Source organism: Aptenodytes patagonicus, chromosome 2, assembly GCF_965638725.1.
Source record: "Aptenodytes patagonicus chromosome 2, bAptPat1.pri.cur, whole genome shotgun sequence".
Classification (NCBI taxonomy): Eukaryota; Metazoa; Chordata; class Aves; order Sphenisciformes; family Spheniscidae; genus Aptenodytes; species Aptenodytes patagonicus.
The window spans coordinates 41,164,344-41,186,279 of NC_134950.1; the positions used below are offsets into that span (position 1 = coordinate 41,164,344).

The 21,936-nt window shown below is 37.0% G+C and overlaps 1 protein-coding gene across 7 annotated transcripts in view; it reads left to right on the top strand.

The window, feature by feature from the left end:
* Positions 1 to 21,936, top strand: part of ASPH (aspartate beta-hydroxylase) — a 118,438-nt gene that overhangs the window by 74,773 nt on the left and 21,729 nt on the right. For all 7 annotated transcript variants that reach the window (XM_076329645.1, XM_076329647.1, XM_076329649.1 and 4 more), the window contains 6 exons: positions 5,858 to 5,946; positions 7,760 to 7,846; positions 10,991 to 11,141; positions 12,197 to 12,333; positions 17,807 to 17,905; positions 18,550 to 18,639. In XM_076329645.1, coding sequence (XP_076185760.1) covers positions 5,858 to 5,946; positions 7,760 to 7,846; positions 10,991 to 11,141; positions 12,197 to 12,333; positions 17,807 to 17,905; positions 18,550 to 18,639 — 653 coding nt within the window. The remainder of the gene's footprint in view (positions 1 to 5,857; positions 5,947 to 7,759; positions 7,847 to 10,990; positions 11,142 to 12,196; positions 12,334 to 17,806; positions 17,906 to 18,549; positions 18,640 to 21,936) is intronic.

Below are 21,936 nucleotides of genomic sequence, written 5' to 3' on the forward strand. Positions count from 1 at the left end.
GTTCCAGATACGTCCATGTGGCTGCATGTACCAGTGTGGTGTCCAAACTGCATTGTATACAATGGTCATCTATACCTTCAGCTAACCACCTAATAGGTGTTTACTTTGTGCTGAACTCACTTCTTAGGCTCCATTGACTGTAATGACTAGATTTCTAAAAATTATAGCAGGGTTTAGGTGAAACCTAAATTTAGTTGCCTTAATTTTAAGCTGTCACTGCACTGGTGACATTCTCAAGTGATGACTAAATGAATGAACTTTTAACTAGAGAGCAACACGCTATGCCATCAGGTACTGCTGCTGCGCCAAGTAGTTGTATTGCTTCGTGCTCAGGCTGTGATAATTTCCAGGTAATTAACACAGTGCTGCATCATGTGTAGAAACAGGTGAAGTGTTTCTTGCAAAGGGATACTTATGTTCTGTTAGCACCATTTGGTATGGGGCACATGTAATTATGTGACAGAAGAGAGGTTTGGCACTTGCATTCATCTTTCCTTGGGTCACTCTCATGGCTGCTTATAGCCCTAATCATTTTCTGAAGTACGCAGCAGAGATGGAGAGTAGCAGTAGAGTACATGGTCAGTAACAGGGATTTGGGGCAACAGAGTTTAGGGGAAAAGACCCTTGAAGAAGGTCATGAGCAACAAGTGTGTGGAAGAAGACAGGTGTCTAAGATCAAGTTGGGGATAAATAGGAAGAGCTGGACCAAGGAACAGATTGTTTTAACAAGTGTAGAAATGAAAGGGAAGAGATGCGGTAGGGCATCGAGGTTGAGAAGGGGAGAGGTTGGAGAAGAAGATGAGAGGAGAAGGAAAGAGAAAGGAGATGAACAGAAGCTTAATGGTTGAGTAGAAGCTGCAGAACATAAAATCATGATTGTTAGACAAACCAGATAATCTGCAGCTGATCCATTTATTTTTGAACTTCAAAATTCTGTTGCTGGCATAGGGCTAGGAGGAATCTCAGTCACGGTGATGACTGGCACAACGAGCTTCTGGGAGAATTTCTTTAACAAATGAGAGAATGGAAGTTCCCTGTGTAATTACAGTCTTGGCACTGAAGCACATTGATATATAGCAGTATATAACAGAAATTGTAGAAAATAAGACTAGGTGGGACCCTGAAGCTTACCTTGTCTATTCTGTTGACCAAAGGCCTTATCAACTGTGTGCATCGTTCCTGGCAGATGCTTATACAACTTGTTCTTACAAATTTCCAGTAATTGGAATTCCACAACTATCCTCAGCAATCTGTTCTACTGTGCTTGCTCAGAGATACTAGTTCCAGATGTTCAAGCCAAATTTTCTGTTGCAGCAATTTTAAGCTTTTTATTCCTTGTCCTGACTATGGTGATATAGAAATTAATTTATTCTTTTCATCTCTGTAGCTACTTTTTACAGAGTGGTATGTACTCCTCTTCCAGTGGCAAACTCTTTACTACTACCTTTTTCCCCTTTGTCCTTGCTTATTCAGATGTAAATGTTGCCCCCGCCAATTAAAGACAAAATATTTTTAAACCGTTCTTCAAAAATAAGTGATTCAATCACCTTTAATCATTTGGTTACTTCTCCTTATTTTTCACGTGATGTTCTTGTGGTCTGAAGAGTATCTAGCAGTGCCTTCAGTTTTCAAAAGGTATTTCTCTGTCCTTTGTAGAAAAAGACTGTCACTGCTTTTGGTGATGACAAGGTGCCTTTCAACATAAAATCATAAAATATGCCTGGTGTTTTAGTTTTCATATGCCAAAATAGGTATATAAAATAGCTATTTCATCATCTTTCATTGGATGATATTGCAGGCTATTAAGTTTACTGCACATTTAATACATTACCACTTCCAAAATATTTTTTCTCTTTTTTTGTTTGTTTGTTTTTCTTCTGTATCTTAATATAGAAGGGAGATATGAGATTGCTTGTCATCACTGGCCATTGTTTATTCTCCAACAGAAAGACCTAGCGTGGAGTTTCTTATAAGACTTCTTCCTAGCTTTCTGCTTTGACAGTGGAAACCCTTTTCTCTGAGGGAGTCTTCAGCAATCCTATGACAGCAATCCTAGATAGAAAGCCTATCCTTACATCCAAGATAATTACTGAAAATCCTCAGTATTATTCTTGCAAGACCATAGTATGATGTATAGAAGAATTATTACCATTTTAATGCTCAACCAGATTTGGACTACAAATCACCCTAGCAGTTGTGTGATCGTGCATTACTTCAGCTACATGGTGAAATCTGTAAGTCACTGATGAAAAATTACATGTTTTTTCCCTCTGAAAACAGATAAGTTAACTTCTTTGTAACATTGAATTTAAGCTATTGGGTCACATCTGCGAAAAGTTTATTACACTAGAAGGAGGCAATGGATAATTTATTAAAATACCCCTGCAGGGAGATAGTAGGCTATCTGGTTAATATAGAGGAATGCTTGATAGTTACGCTGAAAGCTCCCCGGTGAATCCTTTAACATAGGAGTAGAATGGGAGATGAAAATGATTGCTCATTATATAATGTTTACCGTGTTATATTGGTGCCTAGCAGCTGAATAATATTTATGTTAACAGCTCCTTTCCAGCTTTTCATATTGATCTCCTGCTGGTCTAGAGCTGATATATAACTACTGAAAATTGGACGATAATACTTTTTTGTAATGGAGGGTGGCAAAAAGGTTCTTCCAACACATCACCAAAGTCAGATATGAGGGGAAAGATGTAAAAAAATCTTTGTGCCACAGACTTGTAAGATTTTCATTCACTCTTTCTTCTGAGCTGTTTCTGTCTCATCTCCTTGTAAACTCAAAGGAATTCTGGAAACAGTCTCCCACAGGCAGTAAGAGTTTCTTGTTGGACGGGAAAGCTTCTTTCCATTGCCTCGAAGGAACCTCGCTGTTGCTATGCTTACTGAGTTTGAGAAGGTCCAAATGACGTCGTCTTTCCATGAATACTGAAAGTTAGAAAGCTGACAAATAGCTGTCCTCTCTTACTGAATACACAGCTTCTGTGTAGCTGGCCAGTCTTAGATAAAGATTTTCATTCATGCTATAGGAACTGAGAATGGACATTTTAGTTGTGGTTTACATAATTTCTTGTATGTACAGCCTCCTACTTAGAGAACGGGAACAAACTGATGTCCAGCTGGAAGCTCCCCAGATCATCTACCCAGAGGAACTGACATGCCTCAGTTTTCCTGCTAACAACAAATGACAGTTTCACATAGCAGCTGTGAGCTCAACCAACCTAAAAAGACCTGAAGGACACTTTCTTTTATTGGCTCCTTGGGCTGATGCTTCCAGGTTCATCCACACCTACTCTCGAGCAAGCCAGGCCTTAGAAATAGCAATGGTTTCTTAAAAGACTGAGCTGGCATATTTTGAGAAAAGCAAATATAAAAACCACAAAACCCAACAAACCTTTTGCATGTTATGGATTGTTCTTTTCAGGCCCAATGACGTTATGTCAGAAACTTCTGTCCATACCTGTTAGTCACTGTGGACTCAAGGTCTGGGGTGGAGGGATCCTTGCTCTCGTGATGAGAGCTGTTTCTGTGAGTTCTGCTGGATTCAAGGAGTATGAACACTTGGAACAGAGCCAGTGCTGTGTTCCTTAATCATTATCATCATTAACTGCATGAAAATGCAGTAAAGACATCGCTTTTCTATGAAATGGTCAATATTAAAGTAAGACATAGCAAGACTGGAATCGGCCATGGACTGAAATGCATTTCTACTATATTATCTATGGGGAATGAACAAAAGACATGAAAACCATCTGTATTATTATATTAAAAAAAAAAAAAGGCAAAGCATCTCTTTGGTCAGTTCAGTTCCATGGTAACTACATTCCTTAAGTGCATTATTGTGTGCTTGAGAATAAATGCTTGATTTAAAGTCATAGGGTACAATGAAGACCTGAAGTGTTTAGGGGAGCAAAACCAATATATTAAAGTATGCTATTTGGTAGTTTATCCTGAAAAAGGAGTAAACTCCTGTATGTCAGACAGTTTTGTTGGTTTTTTTTTTTTTTTTTCCTTCTTACCTTCTTGGTAGCTAATGCCTTGGAAAATTACAGTCACTTCTATTACAAGAAGGATCAACAGGGATATAATAATCCTAATGCACTGCTTCTTTAGTACCTTTCCTTTATAGAGCTTAAGACATTTTTATATTTAAAGCTTCATATGACCTTTGTGAATAAGTAAATGGAATTTAGTAGGATAGCTTCAATTCTGCTTAAATTCTATTTCCTCCCTGCCCCTGAAAAGCAATAGCATCTATTTAACTGTGCATACCAATGCTGCAGAATAGTTTCTAAAGGTAACGTAAGAAAAAACTCTCTCCATGCAGAGCTGTCAGAGTTCAGTGTTGAACATGACAGTAAGTGTCTTACACAGGAAGAATCAAAGGTGGTCAAGTTTTTTTTTTTATCTTGTACAGAAGCAGCTCAGACTCACGAGATCCTCTAATGCTCAGATGGGGTTAGGATTGGTTTAGCATTAACTAAGGTGTTGGTCTTTCTCTGAGGTTTAACACAGATGAAGTGATTTGTCTGCCTAAAGCTCTGTGTAGGATCAGAGTCTCAGAGAGAAAGTATCACTTAATGATTCATGAGCACAGCTTCCAGTAGTATGTGATGGCTCTTGTCATCCCTGAACAGTGCACCTGAGGACTTGGGAAGCAGAATAAAACATGACTAGTTACAATACCTTTAATACAGTAACCTTAGCGGTTATCCAAAATACTTGCTACAGCATTGCAGCAATCTTGTGATGTTAAGCTGTATGGTGTTTGGGTTTAGCTTTACGCATATCAGTTATGGCATTCCCTGTTTAAACTTCCACAAAGAAAATAATAATTTTACTTCTTTTCATGCTATTAATGACTTATTGTCCATAAAGGGGAAAAACAGTAATGCATAATTTAAGCAAAAATATGTGCTACTACTTACAGATATACATAACTAGTAGTTACTTGTGTCAGCCAATATGTATTTCCCTTACTTGCGTCAGAAAAGTTTTCTGGTTTTTTTTAATTAAGTGCAAAAGCAGTTTAGCTATAACAAATGCGGAGAAAAGCAGTTACCTGCTGTCATATCCTTCAGTAGTGTATTTGCATGTTTTTTAACATCTAGTATACTTAATGCAACCAAACAGACATTGTTTAAGAGTGAACGGCTATGAAGTAAATAGCTGTTTAAATTGACACAATTTACTTCAATTTGCTTCAAATGCAATTTGCTTTACACAATTTACTTCAGGACTGGTTTGCTACATACTGCTGCTCTGCTACTATGTGATAGCTTGCTAAGCTGTGGAAACTTGATCACTTAAAGAGGTCTTGATCAGACATTTCAGCGTTGAACCTGTTTTCAGCAGGAAGTTGGACTGTGTGACTTTTTGAGTCCCTCCTACCCTGAGTAACTATGATTTCTGTCAACTCTTTTAATTGTTTTAGACAAAGAAGTAGACCTATATAGGCACAACTTCAGAAATTATTAACATGTTCTGGTAATGGTACTTTTCATACTACCATATAAATGTGGAAAAATAACAGTTCTTTCTGTTCTTCCACGTCGATTGAACCATTTGGAAAAAAATCCTTGACTATATGAGATGAAAAATGCTTTATTAAAAACTTGACTGCAAAATTACTCAGTTTGAATGACTGAGGATTGCTTTTTCATACAGGAGTTTGTGACTGTAATAAGTAAGAAATCAATTTCTTTTCAGTGTATTTTGAAACTGCCTTATTTGAAAATCGTACACTTTACCAGCACGGTACTAGTCTCTAGTTAAAGGTTACTCCAAACAATTGCTGTGAAATGCGAAAGAGGTAATGAACTGTGTGGTTTTAAATCTCTTCCAGCTAAAAAGAAGAAGAAGCCAAAGCTCTTAAACAAGTTTGATAAGACCATTAAAGCTGAACTAGATGCTGCAGAAAAATTACGTAAAAAAGTAAGTTTTGAACGTTTCCCTCAAGACTGTAAATAGTCAACAAAAATGAATACAATAAAAATTAACTTACAAAAAGGGAAAATTACTTTTAGATTACTTTCTGTGAAATTAACATTTTTTAAATCAAATATTCAGTGCACGTTTGTCCTTCAAGTTTCATTTCTGTTGGATAGTTTATCTTAAATTTTTTCGAGTCGAGTGTATGTCTGTTCATGTGTGTTTGCTCACCTTTAACCTTGAAAATATTTAGCTTAACTGTTGAATTCCTATCATCAAAAAACTGCTTAAATTAATCACACGGAACAGGGTTAGATCTGTCCTATCACTGTTGTCCATTTGAGTGCTCAAGTCAACTATTATCAGAGCACTTAGACAATATAAGCGTGTTAGTATGGATCTCTCAGTAAGTGTTCATATGCTTCGTGAGCATTAGGTGCAAATCTTTGTAGTAGGCATTGTTTCTGCTGGAATTCTGTGTGTGTCCCGTGAGCGTCTGCTCCCATACAGCTGCTTACAGCACGAAGCAGATGTTCCTGCTTCTCACCAGTGGCAGCAAGACCTTAACATCGATCAATCAGTGTTGGCAGTTTTGAATTTAATAACTTGACTGTGAAAAACAAACAAAAAACCCCCAACAATAAACAAAAACTCTTCAGTCATCTCCTCTGATAACTTCCAATCGTATTCTTTCATTTGAATGTTTCAGAAAACAGGACCTTTGCAGAGGTGTCCCTTTTCCAGATGTGAGATTAAATAGTGAAGCAAGACTATGTGACTGTTAGAAATGAAAGACCTTAAGTCTTTTGGGTGTAAATCTTGTGAAAACTCTGGTATGCCTCACAGACAGTCCTAGCGCATGGAGAACAACTGCAGGTCTTTGTTCTACACTGGATTTGAGATGACTGAGCAATGAGATACACTATTTTCAGTACAGTACAATAAAAAACATTTTAGTCACTGCAGGTGTGGGATTATTCTTCATTTTCAGAAGACTGACTGTGCAGATTTAGCTTTACATTGCCATCCATGCAGCCCCAGAGTTCCTGTAGGTCTGTGATGGGGCTGAAGGGCTACTACATGGAGAACACTAACCTCAGGCTGCTTCTGCTGCTGCTCTTCACTAGGAGCCTTGTTTACATGTTAGAATACAAAAATAAAAAGTGTTTTCATGCTTCTTGTTACTTAAACACTTGGTTGATCAGAGAAAGGCATAACAGAAACTTTTGATGAGCCTATAGGGTCAGTTGGCTGACTCTCTTTTCCTGCCTGCGTCTCTTGATTGCAGACAATCATGCTTGTCTTGTAGGAAGCACGATAAATTTAGAGCAAATCAGACGTGTAATATTTGCATGAGTCTAGTATTTCCCCTAGAAGAACCGTAGTTACGATACTGCTGGTCATGTGAGGTACGCAGAGAGGAAATTCTAGATTTGTATAGAAGTTGCTTTCTATTCTCTGTTACATTCAGTTTGGATTTTGTTATTAGCAGTAGAATCTTTACGTTTTGATATAGACAGATTGTTGTCATCTCAGCATTTTTTCCAGTCAACAAAGGGAAAGTGAGTAAAATAAAAACAAGGCTATTCATTTTAACCATGGAAAGTAGATAATATTGTTTCATAAATAATGACAATGAATTTCTCTTACATAAGCAGGCAATCCCAACAAAAATATGAGTGAAAACTGTTGATTCAGTCTGCAATTTTTTGTTTTGTTTTTGTTTTTTAATTGGGGAAACTAATGTGTTATTAGGTCATGCATCCTTCAGCATTTTTGTTAGATAGAATTGCTGATAAATATCTCTACCTTTCAGGGAAAAGTTGAAGAAGCTCTAAGGGCCTTTGAAGCATTAGTGAGTCAATATCCACAGAGTCCTCGAGCAAGATATGGGAAAGCACAGGTACTAAAAAAAAAAGCCATAAATGCTAAAAAAGATAAAATAAACCTTTTTTAACAATAAGAGTTCTGAACCCCAGTCAGACTTCAATTATAATTTTATGGATGTTTCCTAAGGAAAAAAAGAATTATGTGGTCTGTCATATTGTATCTGTTTCAGTCCTCTATCCTTCCCCAAGTACTTTGGGAGCTTTTGTTTAACTTTAGTCTAGTGGGAAGTATTGTAAATAACACAAAAATAAGATATATCCTGTAGATATCATGAAAACTGTCAGATGAAAGGTAAGAGATAAATCCCAACTAATGTCCTAGTGCAGGAACAACAGGCAGAACTTAATTGTTACATACTGTTTGCTGCAGCTGGTAAATCAACACATCAGTCAGCTCTGGGCTAAATGCTGTGTTTTGCTTAGTGGGAATAGAGAAGGGGATTTGGAGCTTTTATAGAGAGAGTGTTAAAGGATAAAGAACCCAAATTCGTAGGCAAGGAGGCTTAATTAGCCTTTTCTTGTGGAGTGAGTTCTGTTTCAGGTGTTCTCATCCAAAAAAAGAGAAAGCATTGGAAAATAAGCTCTGCATTCATAATACTTTTGAGCCGTGTTGGGATGTCTGAGAAGAGAATAATCCTTCTATTTTCATAAATAGTAGGATAATCCCGCTGCACTTGGTGTAATAAAAGATCGCTTGAACTCCTGTTAATCAAGATGAGCAAAATGAAACCCTCACCGTAGAAGGGAATTGTGCTGTTATACAATTAATGAGGCACTTGAATTGGAGTCACAACCAGTTTTCACTTGGTTAATAATAGTCATGCTAAAACCAAAGCCACGATTATCCAGAAAACTATCACACAAGCACTTGATACGCAGCAGACCAAATACTTCAGTGCTCTGTGAGGGATAGTCTGCTGAACTATTTGCCTTCTTACGGTAGGAGACCACTTCAGTTAATATATGTGGTGGACTTAACTCTCTTAACTTACACTTTTACTATTTACCTTTTTTATGAATCTACTCATTATATCTAAGAGAATATGCTTCCTGCCTCCTCATTAGCTCACTGCTTTTAGGGAGGAGGGCAGATCATTGAAGCCAGCTGTGAAGCTTATTCTCATTCAGAATTTCCCCCAGTAACATGACTTCATTTATCTCTTTACAACAATTTTTAGTCACAACCTAGAATTTCAGTAACACTTAAAAGGTCCTGCAGACCAAGATCTGAAGTCATAATTGGCATACACTTTCTGGGAATGTGTAAAAACAACTATAAATTCATTTCCATTTTCAGTAGCCTTTGTAGGCTCATACAAGTCTTTTTACTGAACACTCATATTAACATGACCAATTTATTGAATCCAGTATGTGTAGGTTGAAGCTGTTGGAAGGAATGGGAAAATCATGGGCTTCGCTGACAGATGGATTATTCTTAGGATTTACATTGTAACACCATATTACTTTTAAATGGGTATTTATACCAACACAACGCATTCAAATTTGCTCTCTCTCATCACTAACTAAAGGTAAAACTGCAGAGAAGAGTAAGGGTAAAGGCCAGGAATTAACCACAAGAGTGTACTTCTCTATTTCTATGAATCATGAACCAACATTACATGCTAATTTTGTAGATTCAGTTTCTAATAAGACATGAAGATTCATTTTTCTGGATCTTCTAATAGCTTTAAAAGGCAACTGTTTCCCCCAAAATTCTGCAAAAGATTTCATAATTAGAAGTGTTTTTCAGAAATTTGAGCCATTCCTGATTTGATTTCTGGAGCTACACTTAGGCCGGATGAAAAATATTCTACAGAAATTGTTAACATCATTAAGGCTGAAAAGAAGAGTAGATAAGTCTTAAACCTCCTTATATTACTTATAGTGTTTATACTGGTGAATTTATGCAGATTTTTATGCTCACAATTTTTGCCTCTTACTTATGTATCTTTTACTATTCTTTGCCCTGCAATCCCCTCAAAAAAAGGAAAAGCAAATTCCTAGCGAATGTACGTCAGGAAAATATATTATTTCTTAAAACTGATTTCTGAAGTTATTTCTGAAACCAGCTGATCAACTGTTTGGCTGAGTAACCACATTGTTTGGTATTTCCCATACTCAGTTTCAAAGTAACCCAAGGAAAAAAAGTAAAGGACAGAAGTGCAAAAAGATTCCAGATATTAGCTATTTACTACAGCATATGCAGCTAGCACAGTTGAAGTTGTTTCAGTTAATGTGTTTGATTGATACAACAGTGAATTTAGATAGACCAATAAGAGCTTCTGCACCTGCAAGTGCTTGCAATGCACCTACACCTTGCTCTGCTAATTGACTTAAGAACATAAACCAGTAAAAATAAAGTGTTTGGGAAGAATGCATTAAACACGTGAAAATGCATGCATTTGTATAAACAATTCAAAGTAATGCTTTAAAAATTCACCATTTGAGATATAGTCGTCTTTTTTTCAGCTGTGGAAACAAATTATGAATGTGCCATACCGCAGGTGAAATCAGTAGTAGCTTCCATTTGGCTTCACTGAAGCTGTAATTTCACAATAGAGATCTCATATATCCTTTGGTCTGCTCCTGAGCTTGATGAATGAATTTAAGTTCTAAAGAGTTGTAGGGTAGATATCTATCAACATATGCAAGAGTAAAGCCAATTCCTAATTATTTTTCCAAGAAAGGGTGTAAATAAATTTGTGTCAGAATATATGAAAGCAATGTTTCTTGGTGTGCTTTGATCTGTGTATTACAGCCAGTGTGAGGCTTAGTATACAAACAATCCGTAGACAACGATTTACATTTCTTCCGTATTATTAAAACAGATTGCTTAATTTGTTTTCAGAAGCAGAAATTATGACTTCTACAAATATTAACTAAAAATCTGTGTTAATGTATTTTTTAGGTTCAAATTGTCTCATGCTTTCAAACAGTTTGCAGGAAACAAGAATTAACAGTAATTCTAATCTGCTTTACCATAAAGCACAACCAAATAAGCTTTCCATTGTTATGCCAAAATTATACACATTAAAGATAATTCTAAAATTATTCCCATAGTCTAACAATCGCATAGTTTGCCTTTTAAGAAAACAAAGTTATTTTTAAGACTAATGGGTTATTATGTGTTCTAATAATGGTTTTGTGATTCTTTCTAGTCTGAAGATGACTTAGCTGAGAAAATGAGAAGTAATGAGATGCTGCAAAAAGCCATCAACACCTATGATGAGGTGGTTAGTCTGCCAAATGTCCCTTCGGATCTGATAAAACTGAGCTTGAAACGAGAAGCAGACAGGCAGCAGTTTCTTGGTAAGATTTGAGGACGGTGTAAAAATTATGGAAGTTATGTGAGCAAGAGTTTCAAAAGATCACTAAGGACTTAAAAGCGCCAATTCCATTGAATTTTCAGTAGGACTTGTGTTCCTAATCTCTTAAATGCTTATGAAAAATATTTTAAAATTCTTTAAAGTTTTTCTAGGGAACTAGTGTATATAATAGCTTGTATGACGGTAGTGCCTGTAGACAACAGTGCACTAGGTGCTATGAGAAGCTATGATGGTAGGTGGTCAAAAAATTTTTATGGACAGAGAAAGAAGAAAATGTTCTTTTTCTACTGAAGGTGAGGGAAATTAATGGCATGCACAGAGTAAACATACCCAGAATAAACTTTCAATAAACATAGAGAAGAATGGAATTGAACTCAGGGATAACATCCGAAAGTTTAGATCTCAATTCTGTGATGTACAAGAAGTGCTGATTAGAATATGAGGCACAGTCAACTTCGGTGGAGAAAAGAGTTCTGGTCCCATGGGTTGGATTTTAATATCAACTTGTTTTGATCTTGCTGTTCCTCAGCAAGACCTCATCTAGGAAGTCAAGGAACGTACTTAATTTTAAGCACGTAAAGCATGATTAATTTCATAATGGAATTATAGTGGATCTATTGCTTAACACTAGAAATGTGTTTTAATTAACCGCAATCAATTAAGACTAAGTTTATTTTGATATGTTTACCTAGTTTTGTCGAGCACTTTGACATCTGTGTGTGAACGAGCAACCAAAGCTTAAATAGTGTTGTTACTGCTACACTGTGAATGGTTCTCCACTAGAGGCTACCATAACACCGCATGATACGCATTCGCAGTGATTTCCTGAAATATTCCTTGTACGGCTACACCCCCAGTGACAACCCAGCAGCTGAATATACTCGAATCTGCACAAGTTTTTTTTCAAGTTCTGCTTCTTGATCATTGGTGAAAGTGGAACACCTGGCTCTGATTTGTGTTTTCTTAGATGTTGTGTAAGTGTCTTGCTACTGTTACTCATATCTGTAGTTGTAATTAAGTCTTGTTCAATCAAATTAGGTCGCATGAGAGGTTCCCTGGTTACTCTACAGAAATTAGTTCAGCTGTTTCCTAGTGATACTTCATTCAAGAATGACCTTGGTGTTGGTTACCTCCTGATAGGAGATAACAGTAATGCCAAGAAAGTATATGAAGAGGTGAGTTTCCATTCCAGCCAAGGAAAAATATTATTTTCATTCATATGTTCATTCTAAAGATTGCTTGCTTTTAACTTTTTTAGTTGTTAAACACGTCTGGTTTTGAAGGGTTAATATAGATATGATTTTTTTTCTAGTGCAGTTCTTCTAATTTTAATTCAGATTTCCCAATACCTTCATGCTTAAATGTTTTTCCTCATAGACAGAGAAATGCAGATGTTTTTCATATGCTTGATAATATTTGACTTCTTATACCTTCTGGTAGCCAGGTTTGGAATATATTGACAACACATATAGATGTAATGCATAGTATGAAAAAAGATGTCTTATCTGCAAGACATGGAGAGCAGAAGTACGCCTGTTTCTTTACAGGAACACCATCTCTAACCATGTGATAAAGTAGTTCAGTACTCACACAGCTATTTAACCTTTGGTTTTTCATTATTTTTGTAGGCAGCCTAAATTCTGTTTTTCTTTCATGACGCTTGTAGTGTGGACAGTTCATTTGATTTATATTCCTATCTTACGCTATGGTTATCAGGCTGGGGAAACTTCACTGCCAGGCAGGGCCACTCTGCTCCTGTGATCTAGAAACCCCGTTAACATCTGGAAACTCTCTGACAGATGCTGAGCTTGACGTCAGTCGTAGAGCACAAGCTGTCAGCACCTGATTGGAGACGGTCTTGTTGATGTTGGCACACTTGCTGCAATGCTTGTTTAGTACAGGCGTAGTACGGTAATTGGCTGGTTATGTAGACTGGGGACGAGTCAGCATGATTAGTACCACCTCCTGAGAATAAAGGCCCGGTTTTCCGTCCCCCACATCTGGGAGTCTGAGGGGATTCTCATCTCAGGTGGTTTCTCAAAGAGAAGGAGGACATTCAACCACATGGTCGGAAGCAGGAGCTGAACCCTATAATACCATTTTTTTTTTTTTTCTCAAGCTCCTCTGGCAGTCTCAGATGTTGCCAGAATAATGTTTGCTTTGCTACTTTGGCTACTTTGTAGGTCCCTCCATAAAACATTTCTGTTCAATAATTTTTGGCCTGCTGTCAAAATTTCTCAGAGGATTGGAAACATCAGCTTTTAAAGATACAATATATTAACCGAACCTGCTTTGCAAGCTGCAAGGAACTTGAAAAAACAAAACCATACTCCTTTTGGGCAAGATTTGCCTTTGCAATTTTTCAGTATTTTGCTGCAAACAATATAGATGTTAGAATTTCTCAATATCAATAATCACAGGATTTTTTGTAAATGGAAGAAGGTAGTGAGTTTGCTATGTAATTACTTTGATATTGAGTTTGATATACTTCAGAAGAAGTGTACACTGCCCTGATTAAGAACAGATATGCAAAATAAGAACAGGTCTACTTTTAATATATTGTTTTCCATGCTTCCGTAGACTTTATCCAGTATAATTACTCTGTTTTACAGTTCACTAAACACTGAAATAGATAGTGATGTTCTGTCCTTGTAAAAGAGCAACAAATAAGTACCTCTTAAAAGGAGTTGGATTTATTCTTTTTAAGTTGTGTGGGTTTTGTCCATATTCTGGCTATTCCTCAGGTTGAATTCCAACACATTAATGTAATTTTTTTTCTTTGTTGTAATTCAGGATAAATTTACATGAACAATTTTAAGAAAGGAAATATAGCCAAAGAAACAGGCAGAAGCTCACGTATACCTACTTTCTTCTTGGTGATACTGAAGGCTTCTTACACGATTTTGGGCAGATTGCTTAGGGGCCATATGGTCTCCTCTTGAGTGCTTCGCTCAGCTGTTGCAATGCATATTTAGAAAGTGATTGACATATGGTTTGGAGCTCCTATCATAGGTGCTCAGGCTTTGTGTACAGTCAATAGAGAGAGGGGCAAACTGTGAAGAGTGGTTCTCGGAGCCTTCAGGAGACATCTTACTCTTCCCATGATTTTTGAGAAACCTGGGAAACTTCTGTAATATGATTAAAACCTTCTTCTCCCTAGTGTAGGACAAATTAGTCATTTGACAGAAAATGTGAGACAGCACAGACAAGAGCGTGAACTCAGTGCTGCACGGTAGATGCCTCCAATATTTATGAATCCTGGGTTCTGATTCCCACTGTAAGGTTGTTCATACGTTTTATTCAAGTGTTCTTTAATGCAGAAGGCATGGGCATCTAGGAAGAGAGAGCAGAGCTCAGGGCTCATCCTCAAGAGAACATACCCATTGTTTGACTAAAGGCTCAGCTTCTTGCTCGTTCCCCTCTGGGTCACATTCTTTTCTTCGCGGTTGTCTAACTTCTTGTGTATGAGGTGCTTGTTTCTGCTCCTCAGGCAAGTTCCCAAGTAGTTGAACACTCTTCTGTGCAGGAGAATCTAGACTCCAAATTTCTCATTTCCTGGGAATCTGCTAGATTCTTGGGCAAAAGGTACCCATGTCCTCCTTTGCTTCCTGCTATAACATTTCAATCTTAATTCAGTGTTACCGGTCTGTTAGGCACGGGCTGAGCATGTGCAACCAGCTGGACCCTTCGCAGGCACTGCCCCCTACACTGGAATTACAGTATATACCATTTCAGACCAGACTAACTCTAGCTGGCATCATCTCCAAGGAATTGAATAGATGCCCAAGGAATCCTAGTGAATGAAAACTTTCTGCTTTACATTTAATAGCCAGTTTACTTATTTTCCATTCAATTCCTATTTTCCATTCCAAATTTGTTATGTCTTAGCAGCTGTTGAAGTGTTATACTCACATTTTTATTTCAAATGTCTTAAATATGATATGTCTCTTCTTTTAGCTACAGAAGCAATGTGTATAAACACTGAACTTCATATCAAGAGTTTTGTACTTACAGCTGTAGTGTGGTATAGTCTAACGGACACAAAATACACTTTTCTAATATGCATTTGCCAGACTTTATGCTGAACCACAAATGGAAAATGGTGTCTAATTGGAGAGGATTTCAGTTTTGTCTCTAATCTTAAAGCATTTTCTTTTGAACATTACACTTAGGGACACAGAAACATAACATTAAAAGTAGTCCTAGTAGAATTTAGAGCGATTTTTGTTTTCAAAGATCTACAGATTATGATAAAATACAGTGGAGAGAACTTTATAAGACCAGTTACTCTGCTAATAGCACTTTTTCTGCCTGCCATGCTGAGGCAAGTCTGCATGGCTCAGTGCAGCATTATACAGACATGCATAAGCCAGCTCTGACTGAGCTATCTCAGGTACCAAAAGCAGAATATCCACATTGCACAGTACTCTGCCCTGGCTAATTAGCCATTGATAGCCCCAGAGGTTAATTTCTGTATTCATGATTAATATTTAATGGGCTGTGAGCAGTTTAGTAAAACTTATTTCTAAACATAATTAATATTGCACGCAGCAACAGCAACAGAGTAATACAATTTACATTAAATACTTTCAGTGTAATTTCTGCTGATTGTATCTCTTTGCTTCTCTTTAGGGGCTCTGAATGTAGATCATGCCTTAATGCAGCTCAGCATAGTTTAAATGAACTGTAATACAGAAAATTCTATTCTGTCTTAATTAATCAGATAGCTTTATCCTATAGCTAATGGAACTGTAACAAAATTATATGGCTAATAAATATTTCTATCAGTCATTTTATTTCACCCTGCAGGTACAGGTTCTTGGATCAAAATGATTATACACAGAATGCTGTAGTAAAAAAACAGAAGTTGCATAAGGTGGTAGCATATTCGTATACTAGGGGTCAAGCTCATCCTTACTATAAAAGTTCACTTTTTGTTAACAATGTGTCATATTATAGACTTCAGACAGATTCTCAAATTGCTTGTTCCTTCATAGTAGCTATTTTCTGCAAAAAGAAGTGAAATGCTGCTATTTTTAACTCATAACATTTTATACCCACGTTGCACTGATTTTGGTTTTGCTCAGATGTAGTTGGTATGTAATAAGGTTTGAGAAAGCAGAGAAATTGGCCCAGAGGACTTGTTATGGTTCTGCTTGTAATTATTTTTATTTGAAAAATTAGGTTAGACAGTGACTGGAAAAGGCAGAGGGAAATGGCTATAATGTATGCAGACATTTTATCCAGGGCATAAGTTTAGTAGCTTCAAAAATGGATTTAGGCAAGAGAAATTGCTCATCTGTGCGTTGTTTTGTATTTAGTGACTGTGCTAGACATTCAGCAAGTGACAGCCTCTGTAATTCCACTGACTCCCAGGCACTTGTGATGATCCTCACAGACTGAGGATCTGTCCTGATAAGACTGTCCACCCTTATTTTAAGGAGAGAAGAGGTGTAACAACAGATTAACTTGACCATGTAATTGATATCGCATAGAGCTACAAATGATATTGAATATATACATCATAGAAACCTGGAGCTGGAAAGTAGATCAAGACATTCTCTAATTTTCCCTTGGCTGAGGCAGACCAAATGCACTTAAATTATCTCAGTAATGTTGGGGGTACATGTTTCAGAACACAGGCCAGCCAGCTTCACACCTCCTTTCCCTGAAACACTCCCCCATACAGTGATCCTTTCCTACAGCTGTCCCTATACTCACAAGTCTTTCTCTTGCACAGTCCCCATGAAATATCTATCTCTGGATATTTACCTATGGGTTTTCCTTTACTGCAAAATTAAGTCAGGTTATAACTCAGACATTATCTGAATCTTGCTCAGGATACAAAATCTTTTAGCTTAATTTAGCACGCTAGGTCTTGGTCAAAGAGCGCAGCACACAACTGTACAAGAATAATTTATCCATCACCTTCTAGTCTGAAAGCACACTGAATCACTACTGCCTTAGACCTTGCATTACCATCTGATAGCTTTCTCTTGGCCAAGCAAGTATAAGCTCTTCCAGACAGTGCTCCAGTTCACTATCGTGCTGAGAATGCCCTTTGTGATCCCAGGGTTTGTGCAGTCCCATCACATGATGCAACCTTTATTTTACAGCATCTTTCTAAATTGTACTCACTGTGCTTTGCAGCGTAGTATATTTTCTCTTGCCAAGACTAGTTTGCTACCAGTATAAACCTATCTAATTTTAAACTATTTCAGGTATATTTCTACACTACGCTTCCCGTGACTGTGCGGTAGAGTTGTTCAAAAGCAGCTGCTTTCCTTCAGATTAGTCAAACCTGGGATAGGTAACTTAAGTGTTAATGAATGGTGTTAATTCTGTAATGTAGCATGCTGTAACTCAAGAGAGAGGGTGCAGAAAGACGGACAACAAAAAAACAATGCAATTCAGAGATTCCAGTTGGAATAATTTTACTTCCGAGACCTTAAAGTTTGGCTTGTAATAGATTTTTCTGGAGAAGCACAAGAGTGAATGGGGAAAAGAAAGTACAGCCAAGCCAAGAATTTATCTGAGAGTCAGCGATGGAAGAAAATGTCATTGCATCACTAAATAAAAATATGTGCACAGGTTTGTTAATTTGCACAGACCCCTACATGAGTATTTAATTCATTTGCTCTCAAACAGGTTCTAAGCCTGGCTCCAAATGATGGCTTTGCCAAAGTACATTATGGCTTCATCCTGAAGGCAGAAAACAAGATAGCAGAGAGCATACCCTATCTAAAGGTATTTTTCTTTTCTCACCTACAGTAAATATTTAACCTGTAAAAAATAAAATTGGAATGTATAAAACACATCAAGGTAGAAGCATACTAATCACAAATCACAGTTTAAGCTATGTGTTGGAGTTACATTGCTATATCACTGCCTATAAACTGGAACAAGCTTGTACATTGAGACTCATCAATTCCTAAACATCAAGTATTTGTTTTATTAGTGGTTAACCCTAAGTACACAGCTGTGAGTCTCAAATTGTTTTGAGTTTGGTAGTATGCTGCAAACGTAAGGTTCTTGAAAAATCCAGAGAGGGCTTGTGTATACTTCTGAGTGTTTGGGAAGAAATACTACAAAATAAAACCTTAATCCAGCTTTCTAAAGTGCTTGTGTATATGTATATAGGGTCGGGGCAAGTGTCCATCTCTGAATACACCTCTGTCTTGGAGGGACTGAGGGGAGAGGCCATGGCATTTGGAAAACTGATAACATTTCTCAGTGGTTTTTTACTGAAGTATTGTATTCATTCAACCTAAGTTCCGGGTTACCATGGTGGTTATGTTTTATAGCCAATTTCATAGCCTGTCTCTTGCATAGAATTGGTAGCCTATTTTAGAAGTCCTATTGAAATTTCTCTTACACTTTTTTTTTTTAAGGAAGGGCTAGAGTCTGGTGACCCCGGCACAAATGATGGACGCTTTTATTTTCATCTGGGTGATGCCTTGCAGAGAATGGGCGACAAAGAGGTACACATTTAACATGTTCTTGCTTTAAAGACTAAACTTCCAATGGACTGCAGAATCTCTTAAGCACAGGCTTAATGTTGAAAACATGAGTAGTCCTATTGCAATAACAATCCAACATATGTGTGTAGAGGTCAAGGCAAGCAACAGCAAAAAATTTGCCATTGGTGTGACAATACAGTCTCTTAGCATCCCTTGCTTTAGAACTAACCTAAACTTTGGAAGCTTGCATGGGGCAGTTTGAACCAAGGGACCAAACATTTTTCAAAAATTCAATTATTTTAACCAGTTAAAAAAACAAAGCAATTACATGTATATCACATGTATAGAAGTTCTCTCATAGCTCTGATATAACAGCGTTTTGTAAACCTCCCTTCTTTCCCAAAGTAACCTTGAGCACCATTGAGTACGTGATAAAACATGATCATGAGAGGACTCAACATGTGGGCTGAGTTATGGTATTTGTTCAATAATTAAAGTAGCAAACAGATCAGAAAACCAGAGGTTTGTGCAACAAATCTGTTGCATGCCCAACAAAAGCAAACATATGCGACTGAAAACTGTAAGAGTTTCCAATTTGTTAATTTAAAACCAAATTTAATGTAAAAGCCAAATTTAAATGTGTGAATTAGCACTGTTGCCATGGTAGGGGAGCAAAGGCCTTTTGTTGAAGACAGTTATTAGTAATGAACTTACTATGGGCATGAACTGAAAAACAAACAAAAAACCAAACCAAAAAACCCTACTCAGGTTCCTGGATGGGAAACGTGAAAAGAATAAGAATAAAAAAGCATAGTGGAACTGATTTTTAATCAGTTATCTAGTAATAGGTCTGAAATATTGATACCTAAAACACTGTAAGGAATGCTGACCTCTTGAGTACCTTGGCCCAGTCAGTCGGCAGTTCTCCAATATGAACTATAGACAGGTGGACTATAATGAAGCTTATGTTAGTGATCTTTCTTAAGCCTAGTTCATCAGGTTAATTTTCTTTTTTTATAAATCATGGAACTTTGATTACAATACCTTATACATACATTGAAATGTAATAATATCTGTATTTTTTAAGTTAGATTGCCTTCTCTGAAAGTACAATGAAATATTCATCCAGTGAAGTTTTTTTAATTTAAAACTTCATTTACAAGTGAGAATTAGTTGGCCTTATTCTACACATACACACACACACACGCACGCAGCGTCTGCTTGCACGTGTGCTGTCTCTCTGAGTCTGTCTGTCTGTCCTTCTCTCAACAGAAAACCAAAAAGGAAATCCCTGTATGCTTCCATGGGATATTCTGGGTTGAATGATTGAGCCTAGAGCATCCCATTATAATGTTTGACTAAAGATACCACACAGATGTAATTAATGTCTATCATTCCAATCCCCAGGATAATTATGTGTTAACATTTATGGAGTTAATGGTCAAATCTGCTGTAGAAAAAGTTTTAATCAATGACAAATGAACTTCTTGGCAAAGAGGAGTCTTTTAAATTTATCAGTGGAAAGTCCACTGTTAAGCTAAATTTTTCTCACTGACCTTGCTAGACTTGCTGAACTTCAAGATTTAATCAAGGAAACAGATCAATATTTAAGGAACATGTGAAATTGCTATCACTGAAGGTGTGTTGAAGGTAGATATTAGAGCTAAATTAGGAATTATGAATGTGGTCTTGCTAAGTGTTAGGGAAACAGTGTTAAGTATGCCCTTTCCAACTATAATTTGATAAAATGCCAAATTGACTTAAAAAAAGATAAATTAGAACTGCAGAGGGTATCGTAGAACTAAGTGCTGTTCACACAGAATGTATAAACTGTGTGCATCTCAAACAATTACTTTCCTGGAAAAGAAGCTATACTGTTGTAGCTGTCCTGAATACTACAGTGGTCATTATTTAGCCTTCCTGCTGCCAAGATCTGCATGCGAAAAGAAAGGTTTCTCATGGAAACTCAGGACTGGAAAGGATGAGCGAGGCAACCTAACCCTACTCCATGCTGTCAAAGGCAACTTCATAGCACAATTCTTCTAATAGATAAGGATTAACAGTATTATACATCGTGATTATAGCTGATGGATCTTAAAGAGCAGCAACATTCATACTCATCAGTCAGTGGCTGAAACAAGTAATTCATCGCCCTTATCATTTGGGCTAACTCCAGACATTGCAAATGAACGCAGGCAGTCAGCATGAATGATCTATTGATATCCCCCTGCTATTACAACTTACATCTTGGGGAACATACGTTATAAATCATAATACTTCCATTTCAGAGACTTAACCAAGATAACATCAAAATTTAACGATATACTGCGTATTACCCAAAGGTAATACATAATTTTTTTTTTTGACTCACACAATTTTACAAAGCTTCTCTAGGGAAAAAAGCTGAAGGCTTATATATGGTTTGCTGTTACTCTGTTCATCCACACTGTTTTTCTGTACTTCAGATAATTACTGTAAGGCAACATCCTATTGCAGCCTTTCCTCCATACTTCAAGAGAGTTTTAAAGGTCAGAGTACCGCATTTTTTAAAAGCCTGAAGAAAATTTACAGACTCTCAAAAAATAATCTATGGTTACAATATAGAGACTTATGTAAAAATTTGAAGACAAAACCACCCAAAGTCATTTCTTACCTTATATCTGAAATAAAAGATCTCTAAGATGACACCTGGAAATTTTTAGAAATAATCCATTGCATGAAGAATTTCCAATAGCTTTTTGTTTTCTTGACTGACTGACTGCTAAGACTAAGTAAGTCATAGTAAGTCACACACTGTTCTCATGGCTGATTTCTATCCAAAAAAAGATTTGTTTTTCCTTATAGTTTGCTGGCTTCAAGGTAAACAGAAATAATAAGCTGACACGAATTGTTCTCCTAGAGATGTGTTTATTTGATTGTATGTTTTGCTTTCCATTAGACCCCATACCTAAAATTCTTCTTTAGCTTAAGAGTTAGTACTGTGTTTTCTGTCTCAGTAAGTCTTTTGTTTTCAGCCTTCGTGTCAAACGTGGGCAGATTAATGGACAACTGTCATATGCTCATGAGTTAGAACAGGAGAAATTACTCTCTTTGAAAAACAAATAACAATTGAAATAGTTAGTCATGCAGGGAAACTACCGTACCAGAATGAGACTGGGAACAGTGTTCATCTTCTCCAGATATTGTGGTTTAACCCCAGCTGGTAACTGAGCACCACACAGCCGCTCGCTCACTCCACCCCCAGCGGGATGGGGGAGAGAATCGGAAGGGTTAAAGTGAGAAAACTGGTCGGTTGAGATAAAGACAGTTTAATAGGTA